General features: G+C 44.7%; 1 protein-coding gene across 8 annotated transcripts in view; it reads left to right on the top strand.

Moving 5' to 3' along the window:
• The window catches only part of TNC (tenascin C), an 88,009-nt gene that overhangs the window by 35,708 nt on the left and 32,394 nt on the right, over positions 1-19,907 (top strand). For 6 of the 8 annotated variants that reach the window (XM_035112811.3, XM_035112810.3, XM_035112809.3 and 3 more), the window contains exons 4-11: positions 1,020-1,283; positions 4,426-4,541; positions 4,645-4,801; positions 7,967-8,236; positions 9,892-10,077; positions 10,494-10,583; positions 13,920-14,183; positions 19,537-19,809. In XM_035112811.3, the coding sequence (XP_034968702.3) occupies positions 1,020-1,283; positions 4,426-4,541; positions 4,645-4,801; positions 7,967-8,236; positions 9,892-10,077; positions 10,494-10,583; positions 13,920-14,183; positions 19,537-19,809 (1,620 nt within the window). The remainder of the gene's footprint in view (positions 1-1,019; positions 1,284-4,425; positions 4,542-4,644; positions 4,802-7,966; positions 8,237-9,891; positions 10,078-10,493; positions 10,584-13,919; positions 14,184-19,536; positions 19,810-19,907) is intronic. The other 2 variants (XM_088665016.1, XM_035112812.3) reach the window with 1 other exon arrangement.

The raw sequence follows: 19,907 nt of genomic DNA, 5'->3' as shown, positions 1-19,907 counted from the left end.
AGACTCTTTTTTAAATTCTATGTGGATAATTTGCATGAGCATATTTACATGACTACCACATATAGATCAGGGTTCCCTTCACCTCATGGCACTTCCAGCATAAATTAGACTCTTTTAAATACATTTTCACTAATTTGCTGGGTGTCAAGTACCACCGGTACATCATCTTTTGTACATAACATAACAGGCAGAGAAATTCATGGTTCCCCCCCCCCATAATTTTTCCCTTGCAGACAATTCTATGTTGTAACCAATATCTATGGCCCATTTTGTCATTGGCCCATTTTGCCCCACACTTTCTAGGCAGAGGTCTGCACTTTAAAGTTCCAAGACTGAGGGCTCTTTTTTTCTCTCCAGAGATTTCCCTATGAAAACCTGCTCTTTAAAACTGAAGTGCAACAAAAAGCAATTTGGGTTTTCTATGGATTTCCATTTCCTCCAATTCAGCTGTAAAGAGCAGGTTTTTGTGGGGAAACCTCAGGAGCAACAATAACCAAAAAAGAGCACTTGGACCAAGCTTTGAAGCATAGAGGGAAGGTAAGAGGGGGCTAGAGTGAGGAGAAAAGCAATCTCCTCTCAGCACCCTAAACAAACTATGTTTCCAGGAGTCTCTGAGGGAAGCCGTTACAGTTTAAAGTGCTATGATACTACGGTATTTTAAATGCATCGCGCAGATGGCTTCAAAGTTAGAAACGAGCTAAAGGTTGAGCACAAACATTTAATAGAGCCCTCTTTGGATTGTACTATGTTGAATAGCAGGGTATGGATAGCATTTCCTTCCCCAACAACAACAAGCAACTAGAAATCCAGGTTCTAGAGTACATAGGGTGCTGGTGGGAGCCTTCAGAACCCTGATTCCCCACCTACAGTCCAAAATGACTACCCCCCACCCCTGATCATGCAGCCTAGCCCTTAGCATGGCAAATGGTCTGTGTCTCAGTTTTAAAAACACATGCCATTTGATTTTCTGCCATAGTACAGTACATTGGTTTATTTTATCATTTAATTTCTCTTGTTAGTAATGCCTCCAAAAGATCTGAAAGTTACAGATGTGACTGACAAGACTGTCAACCTGGAATGGAAGAATGAAAATGTGGTCACTGAATACCTCATCACCTACATCCCTACCGGAACTGGTGGCTTAGACTTTGAGTTCCGAGTGCCTGGGAACCATACGTCAGCCACCATCCGGGAGCTGGAGCCTGGTGTGGAATACTTCATCCGTGTTTTTGCCATCCTGAAGAACAAGAAGAGTATCCCAATTAGTGCCCGGGTAGCCACTTGTGAGTACATTAACACCCAGCTGACCCATTCAACTAACTAGTAGTGACTAGTGGGGTGCCGCCACAGGGTTCTGTCTTGGGCCCAGTCTTATTCAACATCTTTATCAGTGACTTGGATGATGGGCTAATACCCCAGAGGACAGGATCACACTTCAGAATGACCTTAACAGATTAGACAACTGAGCCAAAGCAAACAAGATGAATTTTAACAAGGAGAAATGTAAAGTACTACACTTGGGCAAAAAAAAATTGAAAGGCACAAATACAGGATGGGTGAGACACCTGGCTTGAGAGCAGTACATGTGAAAAGGATCTAGGACAGGCATCCCCAAACTTTGGCCCTCCAGATGTTTTGGACTACAATTCCCATCTTCCCCGAGCACTGGTCCTGTTAGCTAGGGATCATGGGAGTTGTAGGCCAAAACATCTGGAGGGCTGCAGTTTGGGGATGCCTGATCTAGGACTCTTGGTAGACCACAAACTTGACATGAGTCAGCCAATGCAATTCTGGGCTGCATCAATAGGAGTATAGCATCTAGATCAAGGGAAGTAATAGTACCACTGTATTCTGCTCTGGTCAGACCTCACCTGGAGTACTGTGTCCAGTTCTGGGCACCACAGTTCAAGAAGGATACTGACAACCTGGAACGTGTCCAGAAGAGGCCGACCAAAATGGTCAAAGGCCTGGAAACGATGCCTTATGAGGAACGGCTTAGGGAGCTGGGTATGTTTAGCCTGGAGAAGAGAAGGTTAAGGGGTGATATGATAGCCATGTTCAAATATACAAAAGGATTTCATATAGAGGAGGGTGAAAGGTTGTTTTCTGCTGCTCCAGAGAAGCGGACACAGAGCAATGGATTCAAACTACAATAAAGAAGACTCCACCTTAACATTAGGAAGAACTTCCTGACAGTAAGAGCTGTTTGACAGTGGAATGTGCTGCCAAGAAGTGTGGTGGAGTCTTCTTCTTTGGAGGTCTTTAAGCAGAGGCTTGGCAGCCATATGTCAAGAATGCTTTGATGGTGTTTCCTGCTTGGCAGGGGGTTGGACTGGATGGCCCTTGTGGTCTCTTCCAACTCTATGATTCTATGAACTTGATTGTCTACAAAACACTTACCTTCCTCTAAAATCAGGATTGAATACATGGGTGCACTGCTGGTTGCTTCTATGTTATTGCTTCTATGTTATGAGCCCAGAAATGGGTACTAGTTGGGGCAGCCATCATTTCCCCTGGTTCAGAAGTTCTTTCTCCAATACTAGCCAAGTGCAAAACACCTCTTATTTAGCAAAGGAGGCTGGTCCATTAGGGTGAATGGAGCTGACACTGCTCTGCCAGCTCTCAACTGCCTACCTTTTTTACTTAGGACCAGCCCAGAGGGTAGAACTGCCTATCAGCTTCCTCCTCCTAATTCTCTGTGTTGCCCTTTGCAGAACCAAGCAGGGAGGTGCCCAAATTAGAATTAAGTGGTTCTGCCTTTCATCAGGTCTGAATCCACCTACTGTTGGTCTTCTGCCTTGCACCCTATCAGTCCTACTGGACACCAACCAGCTCTTCCCCTCATTCTAAACAAACATATACTTGTGTAGAAGGCGAACTGGCAATGTGGAGAGCTTGATGGTAAAGAAGCTCTGGATGAACATGGATTTTCTGGAACACGCTTAGGAACAATGGTGGCTGATGCCCATTGAGACTGGTGAAACATGGGAAAACCAGCAGTAAATGGATCCAGTGAGAGACAGAACCCATTCCCCTTCTTGCTCCTGTGAATGAGGAGCCCCAGGACTCCACAACATCAGCATGCCCTGCGGTGTGCTGATGTTAATTGCACAAGTCACAGGGTGTGCTGGTGTGTCATGCGGATGCCCTGTGGCTTGTGCATGTGATGCAAGCAAGCCCCGTGAGGTGTACCCATGGCCACCACGGAACTTGGGGGCACCCCTTTCATTGGAAATATTCAGGGCCTCTGCCCTCCCCCTTAGTGCCTCTGCTGCTGAGGCTGACAAGTGGGGCTGGCTGAGGAAAAACCTGGGGTGGTGGGGTATGGATAGACAATAATTCACTTAGAAACATCATGTCTTGCTGGGGCAGATGGGATTTTGTAGTTTTCTTTGCTTCTCAATTCAACAAATTGGGATGCTGGGAGGCATAACTATATGTAAATATATTTATGCATATCAACACCTTCAGGAAGAAACCTAAAAAGGACCTGCTGGCCAGTTTCAAGTCCTTCCCACTGCTGGAATCCTCTCCAAGCAAAAGGTTATTTGGGAACAGAGAAGGGCTGGCAGGAATGGGCTGGCTGGTGGAAATTTCTATGTGTGCAAAGGCCTCTCCAGCCAGAAGCAATCTGTCTATACAACCAGTCCTTCCCCATTGTGCGTATGTTGGAGGAAGGTTTTTTTGGGGAGAGTATGTGTGATAGAGGAGAGTGCTTAGGAGAGGCGATGGTGGAGAGTTTCCCAAGGTCTGGATTTCCTAAGCTTTCTCGGGGGGGGAAAACCTAAGGAATACAAAATCCTGAAAATTAATAATCATCTCATAATTATTTTGATATTTCTCCAAACTTTCTCAGATGATCTTAAAGAAAATGTCAACATAATTACGATCTTCTCCATCACTAGACATAGGAATCATATACTCAACCATGAAGGATAGGAATAACTTGTTATTTCTCTCCTTCCCCTCTTTGATTGAGCCAGCATGAAAACATTAAGGATTGACACTGCTTTGCTTTTGCACTTCATCAGAAAGTCAAACCTGGAATGACAACATATAGGCAAAGGGGGGAAATGGGCCAAGGAGCAGAGCATGAAAAGATTTAAGCCATCTTTACAGCTGCTGCCCCTGCCCCGCGTTGCAAACAGGAATGTGGTTCTTTGCAACCTTCCAATGAGTTGATGGAGTTGGAGCAACTGCTTTGTTTCAGTCCTGAATCCTGGGCCTTCCTCAAGAATGACAGGGAAAAGATTTGACAGTGTGTTCCCAGTATGTCAGATTTCTTCTTTGTTGCTTGCTTGCTTTCAAGTAGTGTTCCAGCATATAGTGTTGGGGGTATTTCTATATATATATATATATTTAATGAATATAGTTTGAATGCTGAAGCCATGCCTCATGCATCTGCTTTCTGCTATTGCTTTCCAGATTTGCCCGCTCCAGATGGCTTGAAGTTCAAATCTATTAAAGAGACATCAGTGGAGGTAGAGTGGGACCCCCTGGACATCCCATTCAGTGGATGGGAGATTGTTTTCAACAGCCTGGTAAGGAAAGATTTGACCTAGGAGTGGGTCCCTTGTGGTGTGAAGGGTCCTGGTTGCATTTCTTGCTTCTTTAAATTCCAATTGTTTAACTTTTGCATTGCAGAAAGAGGAAGACAATGTGGGAATCAGGAACAGTCTAAAGAAGCCTCAAACATCGTATTTGCAACCAGGCTTGGCACCAGGACAACAATATAATGTGTCTCTTTACGTTGTGAAGAATCAAACCAGAGGACCTGGCCTCTCCAGGGTAGTAACAACAAGTAAGTAGCAACTGAATGTGATCAGGCATTAGTCTGACTGATTTGGTGAGTTGCTTCTCTTTTTTTGTTGCGAGAAGAAAATAGATACCCTGGGAAGGTGAGCAAGCAGCAATGCTGAGAGAAAGCTAGAATGGATGGCATTTGCAGTGGATGACTGTAGCAACTGTCAAAACTGATAGCTGCTGCAATCTTCAAGGGGCTTCTAACCAAAGGATGAGCAAGGCCATCAACAAAAGCATAATGAAGTACTCTATATCCAAACACCAACACAAGCATTACACTGGAGAACATTTTAACACTAAAGACTACTTAGATGATTTGAATCTGTTTTCCCCAATACTGTAGAGACTGCAATTGCAGAATACTAAAAAACCAGTACAGTCGCTCTTTCCATAGTGAGGAAATGAGATGCCAAGGTCTGACAGCAAACACTAGAGCCTGTGTATCTGAAGAAGTGTGCATGCACACGAAAGCTCATACCAAAATAAAAACTTAGTTGGTCTTTAAGGTGCTACTGAAGGAATTTTTTTTTTATTTTGCTTCGACTCAGACAAACACGGCTACCTACCTGTAACTAGAACTAGAGCCTGTGCTGTGAGAGGGAAGGGAGAAAGCAAACCAGTCAACCAGCCTCTTCCTCTTAACTTCCACTGCTGGGAAAGGGCCCGTGCAACAAGAGCTGCTTCTTCTCACCAGACACCCTGCCCCTCAACAGCTGCAGAACACTCCAGATAGCCCAACGCAGCCTTGGGCAATATGAGACTGTCTTTATCTGACTCAGTCAAAGCCTAAGCATGCCCAAAAGCAGTTCATTTTAGGATTCAGGAGTTGGATAACTGTTGTATAATCTTAGTTAAAGGGCCTGTTACCTTTTCTGTTCACATTGGTGTCTTCTGTGCAGCAAAGTTTCAAGCTGGAGGACTTAGAATTACAGAACCATAGAACTGTAGGGTTGGGAGGTACATCAATGGTCATCTAATCCAACCCCCTGCAACACAAGAATAATATTTAAAGAATCATTGATAGATAGCCATCAAAACTTTGTTTGAAAATCTCAAGTGAAGGAGAGTCCATGACTTCCCATGGTAGTCCATTCCATTGTCAAACAGCTCTTACCACCAGAATCCCCCCCCTAATGTTTAGTCAGAATCTCCTTTTTTGTAATATGAATCCATTTGTTCAGATCCAACCCTCTGGTTATGGACCTTCAAATATTTGAAGATGGCTATCACATCACCACTCAGTCTTTTCTTTCTGAACATACCCAGCTCCTTTCTTTCTTTAAAGAAAGCTCCTCAAGTCTTTCCTGATCCTCTGGGGAATCTCTGGTCCACCCATTGGTCAGGTTTCACCCGCTGGTCAGGAATCTCCTTAGAGCTCAGGGAACAAGATGAGGGATCTGGTCCCAGGTCCACATGGGAAGAACCAAGCCTCCTCCTTGGAACTCCTGTAGTAGGAGCACTTGGCACATGAAGATGCTTGGTCTGGGCCATGACAGCCAAGGAGCAAGTCATGGGAGTTGAAACCTAATAATAATAATAATAATAATAATAATAATAATAATAATAATAATAATAATAATTTATTATTTATACCCCGCCCATCTGGCTGGGTTTCCCCAGCCACTCTGGGCGGCTTCCAACAGAAAAATAGAACACAGTAATCTATTAAACATTAAAAGCCTCCCTGAACAGGGCTGCCTTCAGATGTCTTCTAAAAGTCTGGTAGTTGTTTTCCTCTTTGACATCTGTTGCGAGGGCAGGCACCACCACCGAGAAGGCCCTCTGCCTAGTTCCCTGCAACTTGGCTTCTCGCAACGAGGGAACCGCCAGAAGGCCCTCGGTGCTGGACCTCAATGTCCGGGCAGAATGATGGAGGTGGAGACACTCCTTCAGGTATACTGGACCGAGGCCATTTAGGGCTTTCTCACCTTTCTCACATGTCCTCCCTCCTCACCTCTAGAATGTAGTGGGCAGCAACTGGAAAGATATGCCCCGCAGAGGACCTTAAAGTTCATAAATAGCAACACCTTAGAGATCCCAGGCCCTAAAGAAGTCAGATTAGCCTCAACCAGAGCCAGCGCCTTTTCAGCATTGGCTCCGGCCTGGTGGAACTGTCTCATGACCCCAGGGCCCTGCGGGATTTGATTTCTTTCCACAGGGCCTGTAAGACAGTTTTTTCTGCCTGGTCTTTGGCCTGGAATCAACTTGATCCTCCCCCCCCCCCTTTTCCTTTTTTTGATGAGGCTGCATTTTAATTTTAATGTTGTATTTAATCTTGTTTTTAAGCGGTATTTTAATTAATAGTTTTATATTCGGTGTTAGCCGCCCTGAGCCCGGTCTTGGCTGGGGGGGGCGGCGGCGGAATATAAATAAAATTTATTATTATTATTATTATTATTATTATTATTATTATTATTATGCTTCTCAGAACTTCAGTCTCCTAACCTCTCACATAGTGTGGGCTACATCTAACCGGATGACTACTCATTTCATGGGGGGGGGACTAATTGAAAGGCTAGGGCTGGGGGCCCACTGACAGCCCGATTCCAAATGTCCCACAAGAACTGGGAGCCAACACTGTTGGGGAGACTAGTAACATAATATTGACACACATTGGGAGAGGAAAAAGAAGAGTACAATGGAACTGTGGAGGATGTAGAGCCATCGGAAAAAACTATCTCTCTGCATTTCTGTTGGGTCACCTTCCTGCTGTGTCTAGATTCTTACAGCAGTAAAGAGGAAGAATAAAGGCACTTTATGTCACTGCAGTTCTCGCTGCCGCTGCAAAAAGAATATGGATGTCCCCAGAGGGTTAGTGAGTGGGCAACAGTATCGAAGCGGGGGGGGGGGCTCTCTCTGTATGTGCCTGTAGCAACTGTCAGATCGAATAGCTGCTCACCACATGTGGAAAACATTTTATCAAGTTTTATATGTTTTATTAGATACAGAGAAAGTCAGAAAATGTGGTAAATTAACTAGCCAAGTAATTAATTAATTAAATGAAATTGAAGACTGCTTTGAGATGGAGATGTATGGTCTCTGCACACACCCCACCCCAGAGAATTTTTGCAATTCATTCAAATTTATTTTTGCACCCTTGAAAGAGTTGTACGGTATCCAAATATTCTAGATCCCCGCCTCATCCTCTTTTCGTACTCAACAGAGCTTGATGCACCCAGCCAGATTGAGGCAAATGATGTTACAGACACTACAGCACTGATCACATGGTTTAAACCATTGGCTGAGATTGATGATGTTGAGCTGACTTTTGGGCCCAAGGATGTACCGGGAGACCGAACGACCATCGACCTCTCCAAGGATGATAGCCAATACTCTATTGGGAATCTGAAACCACACACCGAATATGAGGTGACACTAGTGTCACGACGTGGGGATATGGAGAGTGACCCTGTGACGGAAACCTTTGTCACAGGTAAGAAGTGGTCAGAGTTCTCCTTCCTACTTACCCAGCTACCTACCATGGTTTCCAGCATGGCTTCAATGGATGCAATGGTGTCCTTGAATGATAACTTTGGTGCCCGTAGACCCACGGAGCTCCCTCTCACTCAATGCCCTTTTGGTCATGAAGTGGGGAGGAATTTACCTTTTTTCATCCCTTGGGAACTGCATAGAGCTGGGGGAGGAAGTTGGAAGACAGACGCACTTTCCCACTTCCCTTTTCAGCTCTATGTGCTTGTCAAGTCTTGTATTAATTGTACTGGATCTGACTTTCTCCCAGATCACTTGGAAAAGCAAAGTGTATGATCAGAGCAAATTGACAAACCACAAGCTACAAGTTGGGACCAGGCTGGTCTTCCCTTCTTGGAGTTCTTGCCTGAATTGTAGCTGATGACTTTTGCTCCTTTGGCCAATGGATGGGACCAGAATGTTCTTTTCCATTACCTGCTTCTACAGTTCTAGTTCAAGAACTCCAACAAGTAGTTGGAGCAGGGTGTCCTTTTCTGGCAAAGCAGCAGCAGCTGCTTCAGCCAATGGATGGGTCCAGGCTAGTCTCTTTCTTGCCATGATGTTTTTCCTGGGAGACAAGGGGAGCAGTGGGTCTTGGTCTATTGGCTGATTGCAGAGGCCAGTGCGTGTTGCCCTTGAGCTCTGCAAGCTCAGAGCAGACTTCTACTATGCACCAAATCCATTGCTTTTAAAACTATCTACTTTTGGAGAATTAATTCAATCCTTTTTTTTACTTTTCTGACAACAAATACCTGCCTTGGTACCATGGTGCACTGCAGAACATTATGAAGCAGTCCACGAAGCACATTCAGTGTACTAGTGGAGCATCACTGTTGCTCCACATGAACTCCAGATGTGCACCAAAGCTCACCCAAAGTGCATCCGGAGACACACTTCTCTGGAAGTGCTTGGGAGTACTGGGAACACTGGTGTGCCACCACATTGAGGAATCTCTTGAGAATCTTCTGAGGAACACCAAGGCACCCTGGGATTTAATCCAGAAATCGCTGCTGTATCACAAGGGTGGGGAACTTGTAGTCCTGCAGTCTGTAGATGTTGCTGAATGCCAATCCTTTTCAGCACCAACCAGCATGGCTAATGGTTAGTGTTCACTGGGATTGTAGTGTAGCAACACTCGAAGGGCTACAGGTTTCCTATCTATGCTAACATACCAAGGTTGAAAGTATTGGATTGTATCCAACTAAGTTCTACTCAGGGTAGACCCATTGAAATGAATGAACCTGTTAGTCATGTCCATTAAAGCCAGGCATCCCCAAACTTCGGCCCTCCAGATGTTTTGGACTACCATTCCCATCATCTCTGACCACTGGGTCCTGTTAGCTAGGGATCATGGGAGTTGTAGGCCAAAACATCTGGAGGGCCGCAGTTTGGGGATGCCTGATTAAAGCCAATGAGTCTACTGTGAGTTGGCTTGGGATTGGACAGAAGCCATTGTGCTGTTAGAGAGAGTTCATAAATGAATCAAATCTGAACAGAGCAGAAGGAAGTTTGCCCATCACTAATGGGGAACATGTCCTAACATTTGTTAAGCCCAAAGCTTCAACTGCAGTTCTGCATACCCAAACTTTAACAGTTAACCATCTTCCTTCTTCTGCCCAGAACTGGATGCTCCAAAAAATCTGAAACGCCTGTCTCAGACAGATAGCACCATCACCCTGGAATGGAAGAACAGCCAGGCAACACCTGAAGCTTACAGAATTAAGTATGCCCCCATTTCTGGTGGAGATCATGCTGAAGTCACAGTACCCAGAAGTGACCAAGCCACAACCAAAGCTACACTCACAGGTATGGCTCATCTGAAAGGTAGTCAAGTTACTGTTGGACCAAATGTCTATATAAGTTGCATGGCCTCAAGCTTTGAATTGCATTCTTAAGACTACAAATCTTATCATGCAGGGCTAGTTATAAGACTGCAAATCCTATCATGCTGTGGCATTCACAATTTATTGATCTTTTTTGTTGAACATAATTAAGAGGGGGACACTTTATTGACTGACACAGAGATGGCAGAACATATATGTTTGATATAAAAGACAAATGATTGCACTTTTAAATCTTCACCACTATGGTTATATTCCTTTGAAAATGTATACTTGTTTAATACATTAATTAATAGATTAAAGAACATGTAATTAATTGAAACTTCTTTAATCAAATGGCAACATGAACAAAGAGCTATTTCTGTTGTTGTTGTTGTTTAGGTCTCAGGCCAGGAACAGAATATGGCATTGGAGTGACAGCTGTGAAGCAGGACAAAGAGAGCTCTCCTTCCACTATTAATGCTGGAACTGGTAGGAAAATGTCTCATCTTCTTTATACTGTAATAGGAAACAAATTGCCTTCCAGGAATCCCAGGGCTGTGGATTGTATGTGTAGCCAGGCTTCAGTGCCCTCTTCAGACACAGAAAGGAATAGCAACAGTGATCGATTAGCAGAACAAAGCCTTTGGATTGTCCAGAGTTGATATAAATACTTTATCTTTCCCAGCTTAAGATACTGATGCCTGGGTTCCTGAGCCACAGAATACATTATGCAGGTCTCGATTCAAGTATTGTCACCCAGGGCTGCAGCCTGACCCTGACAGTCTCCATTAAACACTCAGTATTACAGCAGTTCGAAAGCACGTCAAAATGCAAGTGCAGTAGATAAATAGGAACCGCTACAGCCGGAAGGTAAACAGCGCTTCCATGTGCTGCTCTGGTTTGCCAGAAGCGGCTTTGTCATGTTGGCCACATGACCCTGGAAGCTTTAGAAGGCATCTTAAGGCAGCCCTGTTTAGGAAAGCTTTTAATGTTTGGTGGATTTCTGTATTTTGGTGTTTTGTTGGAAGCCACCCAGAGTGGCTGGGGGAACCCGGCCAGATGGGTGGGGTATAAATAATAAATAATAATTATTATTATTATATGCCTGCTCTCTCGGCCAATAATGCGAGATGAGCGCGCAACCCCAGAGTCGGTCACGACTGGACCTAATGGTCAGGGGTCCCTTTACCTTTTTATTACAGGAGTGAGGAAGCTTTTCCAGCTCAAGGGATGCTTCCCCTCAGAGGCATCCCGTTTAGAGATGCACGCCAGTAGTGGGTGGGGCCAGAGGCAAAAAGTGAGCAAAGCAAAGGATGGGATTCTAACCTTCATAAACTAGGCTCCGTTCCAGCTTTGCAGAAGCGAGAGGTTTCTAAACACACACACACACCACCCCTCACCATCCTCCACCCAGGGAAGAAAGGGGAATAATCACAATTCAATGTCACATACGATTGAGGCAAAAGCACTTGAAGAAGTCACAGGGCAGTGCTGCTGAGGGATGGGCCTTGGGGAGGATGTGTGGCCTGGGGAGGAGTCCTGTGAGCTGGACTTGGGGGCCACATCTGGCCCCTGGGCCCTGGAAAAGTAAGGGGAGCCAGTGAAAATAGGAATCATTATAAATATTATTCTCATTTATTCTTTCTCTAATGGGCTGGCAGTTAGTGGGACTGTAGACCATCGCCACAGCCCACTTAAACTGGGACTTGGGCGTATAGTTGGGGTTCCCTTCTTATGATATTGGTTTCCAAAGCTCTTTGAAACCCACATTTTCCCCGTTTGTATATAACCCTAAGCCAAACAGTGGTATGGTGCAAATAAGCAAATGTGCAGGCTTCCAGAGAGAAGATCATGCCTCCCTGTTCACTTCGCTGTTGTTGTTGTTGTTTAGTCGTTTAGTCCTGTCCGACTCTTCGTGACCCCATGGACTAGAACACGCCAGGCACTCCTGTCTTGCACTGCCTCCCGCAGTTTGGTCAAACTCATGTTCGTAGCTTCGAGAACACTGTCCAACCATCTCGTCCTCTGTCATCCCCTTCTCCTAGTGCCCTCCATCTTTCCCAACATCAGGGTCTTTTCCAGGGAGTCTTCTCTTCTCATGAGGTGGCCAAAGTATTGGAGCCTCAGCTTCACGATCTGTCCTTCCAGTGAGCACTCAGGGCTGATTTCCTTCAGAATGGAGAGGTTTGATCTTCTTGCAGTCCATGGGACTCTCAAGAGTCTCCTCCAGCACCATAATTCGCTGTTATGCTTAGCTAAACTGTGCTTTTGCTTAGAGGGTCATTCAAACCTGGGCTTGTGCTTTAACTCTCTCCACAAGCTGTAAACTATGGAGCAAACCTGTATGAGCTCATGGTCTGTTTGGAGACAGCTAAATTTTATTGTATTTTAATCTTTGCTGGAGTACAAATAATAAATTTATTATTATTATTATTATTATTATTATTATTATTATTATTATTATTTCCTGACTCAAAGTTTGGATGACATGCTGAGCCAAACCATGGCTTAGTTTGGCACAGTACAGCACCAAAATGGCTGGGGAGAAGTAAATTGGCTTCATTCTACTGTCAGGGAGCCTACGTGTTTGCTTATTACATACAAAGCAGGTCAGTGTTTTTGTTGGATGCACTATGCATTCACATAGGAAGTGCTGAATTACCTTGGGCACCAGGTGAATTAACATTCAGAATATCCCACATACTTTCACAAATGATTTTTCTGCACTCTTAAGAGTACAACTCACATAATCTAGATTAGAACCAGTCCCTTTCAAGCACAAAGCTCCCAGGACTGAACTAGACCAGTGATTTCAAAAAATGGATAAATACCGTGCCAACGTTCTGCGGATATATGTACACTTCAAAATTGCAGAGAGCTTGCTAGGCTCTATCATGCATAAAGCCACGTAAATTTGGAGCACACTGCACTCTTTCCTCCTGAATCAGCAAATTTCTAATTGGCACTTTGCCTGTCCTGGAAAAGAGAGGGGAGTCAGAAAACTGGTATGTGGGTAGGGCTGTTTTACCTCCCTCTTGAAGCCACTTCTGAAGAGGACATTGGCATGGACTAAAAAGTTTCTTTCAAATCACTAATAGTGGTGGTCAACCAGTGGTTGTCACTAGGCCAGGTCTGAACTACAGGGAATCTGCTCTCCACTGTATCTTATATCAGAAAATGTGTCCCAAAAGTGCATACAAAATTTCAACCAAGCAACAGGATCTGTCTGAGGGTTTGCAGAGGCAACGCTGTTTGATCAATTCACAACTTCATCACAGGGCAGGGATGGGGAACCCTTTTCAGCCTGAGGGCCACATTCCTTTCTGAGCAACCTTTTGAGGGCCACAGGTCTATGGAGTTGGGGCCAGATACAGAAGTGCGTTGAACAGCAAATGTAAATGCCACCATTATACAGTTTCTAGACACACCCACATGCCCCTCCATATCCTCCATGTACGCAGTCTAATAACTGCATTATTAGATAATATTAGATAAGCCATCTACAGGTTTACCACTCTCATCAGCCCATCACCCATTCCCACCCACCCCCACCACCCTCTGTATATATATAGGGTCTGACACTTCTGTTTCTAGTGTATCTGAAGAAGTGTGCATGCACACGAAAGCTCATACCAAAATATAAACTTAGTTGGTCTTTAAGGTGCTACTGAAGGAATTTTTTTATTTTGCATTATTAGAGTTCAAGGAAGACACATTCTCACCAGGCAGAAAGACTCAAGGAGTTTGTGAAGCAAGACTAGTGAGGGGTGTGCCCTGGGAAGTGTCCCCCAACTCTACAATTCTTTTATTTCTCTTTGCACACAGATCTGGATCATCCCAAGGACTTGGAAGTCACTGATCCTACCGAGACAACTCTCACTTTGCGGTGGAAAATACCCCGGGCTAAAATTGATCGCTATCGCCTTACTTACATGACCCCTGATGGGAGGAAGAATGAAATGGCGATTCCTGCCGATAGCACATCTCACATTCTAAGGTCCCTAGATGCTGGGACAGAGTACACCATCAACCTTGTGGCAGAGAAGGGCAGGCACAAGAGCAAGCCTGCAACAGTGGTTGGCTCTACTGGTACGTGCCTTTGTGTTTGCATCTCCCCAAACAGGATATTGGATTGCACAATGGTTTCCAGCCCATGGCTGAGGGCCTGAAGCCAAGAGCCCCTTGTACCCTGACCCTTTGGCTCTGACCCTTCAGTTCATGCCTCCAACCAAATTGTAGGCTTAAATTCCTATAGGGTGTGCATACAGCAGACTCAGGCAGCCCCACTTCTCTCTTGCTCCAGCTTATGTTTGCATCATTTTAATGTTTCTAGAGTTCCAGTGGGCAGGCACATGTGCTTTGACCCCCAAAGATGAGCCCTGTAATATGCCTCTTTTGCAAAGGATGGAACCAGGACACTGTGCTGTTATTTGCATGAAGATGCAAGTTGCCACATTAAATCGTCTTCTAGATTGACTTGGGACAGGTTAGGGACAGACTGAACTTAGCCCCCCTAGTCCCCTTGCAGAGCTACAGTTCCTAGAGTGGTCTAACAATCAACCTCTCTCTTCACTGGGAAGTCTGGGGCTGGTAGCTTTGGGGGAAGCTATGACTGTTTAACATGGTGCTATAGTGCTCTAAATGTGTGATGTGAATATGGCCCTTGTCATGCAAAAAAGCTCAAAGAAACCATCAAAGGCACAAGCTTACATCTGATTAATGCTTGCAGCCATGAATATGATAAGAGCATCTTCTTTCTAGGAAAAAGCTTTTCAGGAATGAGTTTCCCAGCCAGTCTTTAGCTCAGTTTTGGTGGTCTGTGAAGCTAAAGAAGTAACAAGATCAAAGTTTCCTTCTGCACATATTTACAAGATGTGCATTGATATTCAGATTAGTGTCTGGATGTTAATGAAATCCCCATTGTTCCTTTTATGTTTCAGCAATAAAAAAATAGAGTTCTTTGATGGTGGGGGACTGGCATGGGCAGCTCGTTCACACCATATGGAAGGTTTTTTCTTCACCCCTATAGTCCCATCTGGTTTTGAAAACCCAGGACAGTGAAATGCAGATGTTCCCCAATTTAGCACATGCTCCACATTGAGTACTTAGGGACCACAAGGAAGGGAAAGGGCTTTCTTCTAGATTCTCCTATCCAATACTGATCATTTGAAAATTTCAAAGCAGTTTATTTTAACCATCTATCAAGGCAAAACTCTAAAAATGTGCATGCTATAAATAACTGGAATCTCTCCACATGAAATATTTTTTTGGATACGTAAAGGTCTATTGTGGAAAGGGATGGTGGGAGGATATTCATTGCTCTCATCTTGCCTAGTTTTATTATCTGTCAACCTCTATATGAGGAAGGTCCAGATTCTGAGGGGTATTCCCATTCCTGCTCAGTGGTAGGGCACCTGATTTGCATGCAGAGGACTGCAGATTCAACCCCTGGTGTCTCTAGCTAGGGCTGGGAAAGACTCCTGCCTGAAACCCTGGACAGCCAGTGCCAGTGTGTAAACTATACAGAGCTAAATTGAGCAATTGTATAAGGCAGCTTCCTGTCTTCCAGGGAAGGGCTGTAGCTCTGTGGTAGAGCACATGCTTTGCAAGTAGAAATTCCCAGGTTCAATCCCCCAGCATTTCCAGGTAGGGCTTTAAGAGACTCTGGCCTGAAACCCTGGAGAACTGTTGCCAGTCAATAGGTTGTATTGAACTGGGAGCATGCCCATTCAGATCAAGGAATCCAAGTTAGTCATGCTCATAAATTTCAATAGGTCTACTCTGAATAGGACTTATATTGGTCACAACCCTATGTAGACAATACTGAGTTAGATGGGCCAAAGGTCTGACACAGTAAAAGGCAGCTTCCCGTGTTCCATATTCTTCTAGGGACTGTATAAACGAGGTCTGAGCAAAAGTTGTATAAACAAGTGAGCTCAGATGTCCAGATCTGGACATTTCTGGCATCAAAGCCTAAACCCCCTAGGTTTTTCTTGTTTTTTATTTATCAGTGACCATCAGCCCAGAGTTATTTCTTCCCCACCCACCTCTTTCTGCAGGACAGGGGTGCCAACTATAAGGGGCTCTGGGTGCCTGAGCAACCACACCGCAGGGCCCCTGACTCAACTTTCAGTGCCTTATGAAGCACCAGAGGTCATGTCTAAGGCCTCGTGAGACCTCAGAGATGCTGTCTTAGGCCTTGTGAGGTCTTGGAACCTGACCTCCGGTGCCACAGGAAGTCGGGTTCCAAGGCTGGGATGTGTGTGTGACGTCATGACGTCACATCGCAATGTGACATCATGATGTCACATGCACTGGGCACCCATAACCTGGAGCCCAGGTTGGTTCTGCTGCTGCTAGGGTCCCTCTGTGGAAGTGCTGATAAGTACAGTTCTTGCATCAAAGTTCTGCTAGCCACTGTTCTGTCTCCCTCTGCCCCCAAGTGAAGTTGTCCTTGTCCCATTATATAAGCACCAGGAGGACCATTCAAACAAGGGCCCAGAAGGATGCTGGGATGTGATTCAAGGAAATGATTGTTCCCTTATTATTCTCCCTTGATTGCCTAATGTGGGCAAGGAATCTTCCATCTTGAGCCAAATCATACAAGACATGTTGCTTCACCCCTTCTGCTATTAAATGACATTGAGTCCCTTTGTACTCCTTTAGCATCAGGCAGCTTGAGTAACCCAGGCCTGGCCTTCTAAACTGGCTTCTGTGATTCTTAAGTTGATGTCCCCCAGGAACAACCCATGGAAGCAAAGACTGGGGCCATTTGAGAGCATTCCTCCAAAGCAAAACATGAGTGGGCTTTTAGGAGCTGCAGCCGATGTCAGTCACACTCTGGAAAATAAGAAACATTAATAACTTAGGTACATTGATTTTAGTGTGTCTACTCTGAGCAGAACTTAGTTGGATTTGTTTTGTGGGATTTGGGTCCTAGAAAAAGAAATGGTATGAATACTTCCAAGGCCCTGATCCAGATTACGTTAGATGGTCTCAAATCCCACTGTAACAACAGGGATTTAAGTTGCATTTCCTCCTTGAAGCTCAGGGTGACACACATTCCCTGCCCGCCAATGTTGTCTTCACAATATCCCTGTGAGGTAGGGTAGACTTAGCTTCATAGTGGCCTATGTCCACTCACATCAATAGCTGCAGTTTAGGATTTGAACCTGAGTCTCCCCCACCCTTTTTCTGGCATGCCAATCACTAGGACACACTGACTCTCCTTCTGGTTAACTCCTTCTGCTCAAGAACCACAGACAGACTGAAGTATAGTTCCATTTGAGACAAAGACAAAGTTCTACTTGTTTTCATTAACATCAATAAAACTGCTTCATACTCTTTACCTCCCTCAGCAGCAGGAAGTTCCTACCCCATTTTAAAGGGCTAGCTGATTCCTGGGACAAAGAAAACCACTGCATCTAGGCCCTGTGCTGTCAATACTGACTAGCAGCCACTCCAAGAGGTTTCAGGTCCATCTCTTTAGATAGTAAAGAAGACAGATTTACCCCACTGTCAGCATCCAGGAAAGCATTCCAATCTGGTATGATTTAGGGAGATAGGAAGCTGCCCTAAAGTGAAGCAGACCATTGGTCGATCTAGCACACTATTGTCCCAGTTGCCTGGTAATAGCTGTCCAGACACAGGACACATTCATTGCCCTACCTGGGGATGTTCGGGGTTGAATCTGGGACCTTCTGCATGAAAGGCAGATGTTCTCCAGCTGAGCTATGGCTGGAGTAACAGTGAAGGATCACATTAAAATTCCTTATAGCATTCATATTCTCAATATGAACAATATGAACCATATATAGAAATGGCAGCAGCAGAAGCTGGAGGCTTTGCTTAGAGTATAATAAATAAAGGAATTTCATTTTTGGAAGGAATGTTTATAGCCAGATATCTGTTGTCCATCCAAGAAGCTCTTAACTCAAGAGTGTATTTATTCTTTTCTTAATCTACCTGCTATGTCTGGCTACTGTCGCCTCAACTAGGCCTCTATATTTCCCATATTTATTATATTTCTACCCCATTCTTCCTTTTAGAGAGCTCAAAATAGTTACATGTAGCTCCCAGTTCAAACTCATGCCTGCTTTGCTTTGGCAATGTTATAGAAACAGATCGTGCACTGGGTTGTTACTAGGATGGGGAAGAAACTGGATTCAGTTTGCATTTAAAGATAAACCTGCCAAATTCACACATGAAATGATGCATATCTGAAACAGATAAGTTCACCCTTCTATAATCAGATACAGCATTGTTGAACTGGGAATGTACATTTGCCAAAGCATCTTGCCTCGCCTTGAAATGCCCTGCCGTATTTGTTGTGCTTGGAATTCCCTTTCCCTTTTCCTAGTTGGGTTGCCTCATTTCTCTCTCTGAGGGAATGCACAGAATTAGTGACCAGGGCTGGTGCTGTCAGTTGGCATGGTCAGGCATTGGCTGAGGACCCACACTCCAGAAGCGGGTCCACTGACAAGCCCCACCCTCAGACTTGCTTGTTAGCTTCCCTGTTGTAATCTGCTTGTTTAACCACCTCTTTTCTGGCTCAAACCACAGTGGTGGTGGTGAGAAGGAGCAACAGATGCCACTGTCTGCTTTCTCATTGGCTCGCCACCTGTCAAACAAGCAGGTGATACTAATGATGAAGTAGTAGAGCAGCTGGTGGGAACGAAGGACCTGCATCCAAGTAAATTTTACTCAGAATAGACCCATTGAAATTAATGTGCCTAATGTTTGTCATCTCCATTGATTTTAATGGATACTCTGAATATGACTAACATGAGACACAACCCACAGTGAGAAGGCAGAGTCAGTGAGTAAAGGAAAGGCATAGAGGGTGGCTGGCCTAAGGGCCCTCCAAAAGCTGGAGCAAGCACTGAAGGTCATTTATCTTCAAATAATGCACAATACCCAGGGGGTGCCATTAGCATGAAAGGTCTTCCCATCCACTACCTGCACTCTCAAATTTACCTCATTCATTCCTGCATTCCTGCAATAGCTTTGGGGGAGCATATATTGAATTGTTAATGGTTTACTGTAAAGCAGCAGGCTGTATGTGTGTGTCTTGCAAAATGAATTTCAGGTCCCTGAATTGCCGTTTTAGATCCTACAGCTTAATATTTTTGCTTGCTAGAAAGCTATAGCTTTACTGAGGCTATCAAGGTTTGTGGGTGGCTTCGCTGATGTTTGCTTCCTCAGCTGTGTTCCTGAATCTCCTTTGGAAATCTTATTCCCAGGTTGTCTTCTAGGACAGATAGCTCCTGAAGTGTGTGTATATAAGTGAAATGGAGATGGGCTCATAAATATGTAACCAGGTAGAAATGTAACTCATTATCATGAAAGCTTCAAGACAGGCGGCACCTCATCACTCCTTTGCTTTCTTTCTTTGACCTTCAAATCTGATTAACCAATTTGGCTCTCTGTCCTTTATATCTAGAAGAAGAGCCTGAGCTGGGGAATTTATCAGTCTCAGAGGTTCACTGGGATGGATTCCAGCTCACCTGGACGGCAGGAGAAGGGGCCTTTGAGAACTTTGTCATGCAGGTGCAGGAGCCTAACCAGCCAGAAAATGGACATAATATCACCATCCCAGGCTATTTGCGATTTGCGAATCTTACTGGCCTCCTGCCAAGCACTCTTTACACTATCACTCTCTATGGTGTGACTCGGGGCTACAGAACCAAGCCCCTTTCAGTTGAATCCATGACAGGTATCTTTTCTTCTTCTTCATCTGCTCACCTGCTTCAGCCACCTTTTCTTGCTTTGTTGCTTCTTTCCTTTGCAGAAAGAGAGAGAATGGCATCTGCT

The sequence above is a fragment of the Zootoca vivipara genome, chromosome Z2 (assembly GCF_965207765.1).
Source record: "Zootoca vivipara chromosome Z2, rZooViv2.hap1.1, whole genome shotgun sequence".
Classification (NCBI taxonomy): Eukaryota; Metazoa; Chordata; class Lepidosauria; order Squamata; family Lacertidae; genus Zootoca; species Zootoca vivipara.
Note: the sequence above shows the minus strand (reverse complement) of the source record. Positions and strands in the feature narration are given on the sequence as shown.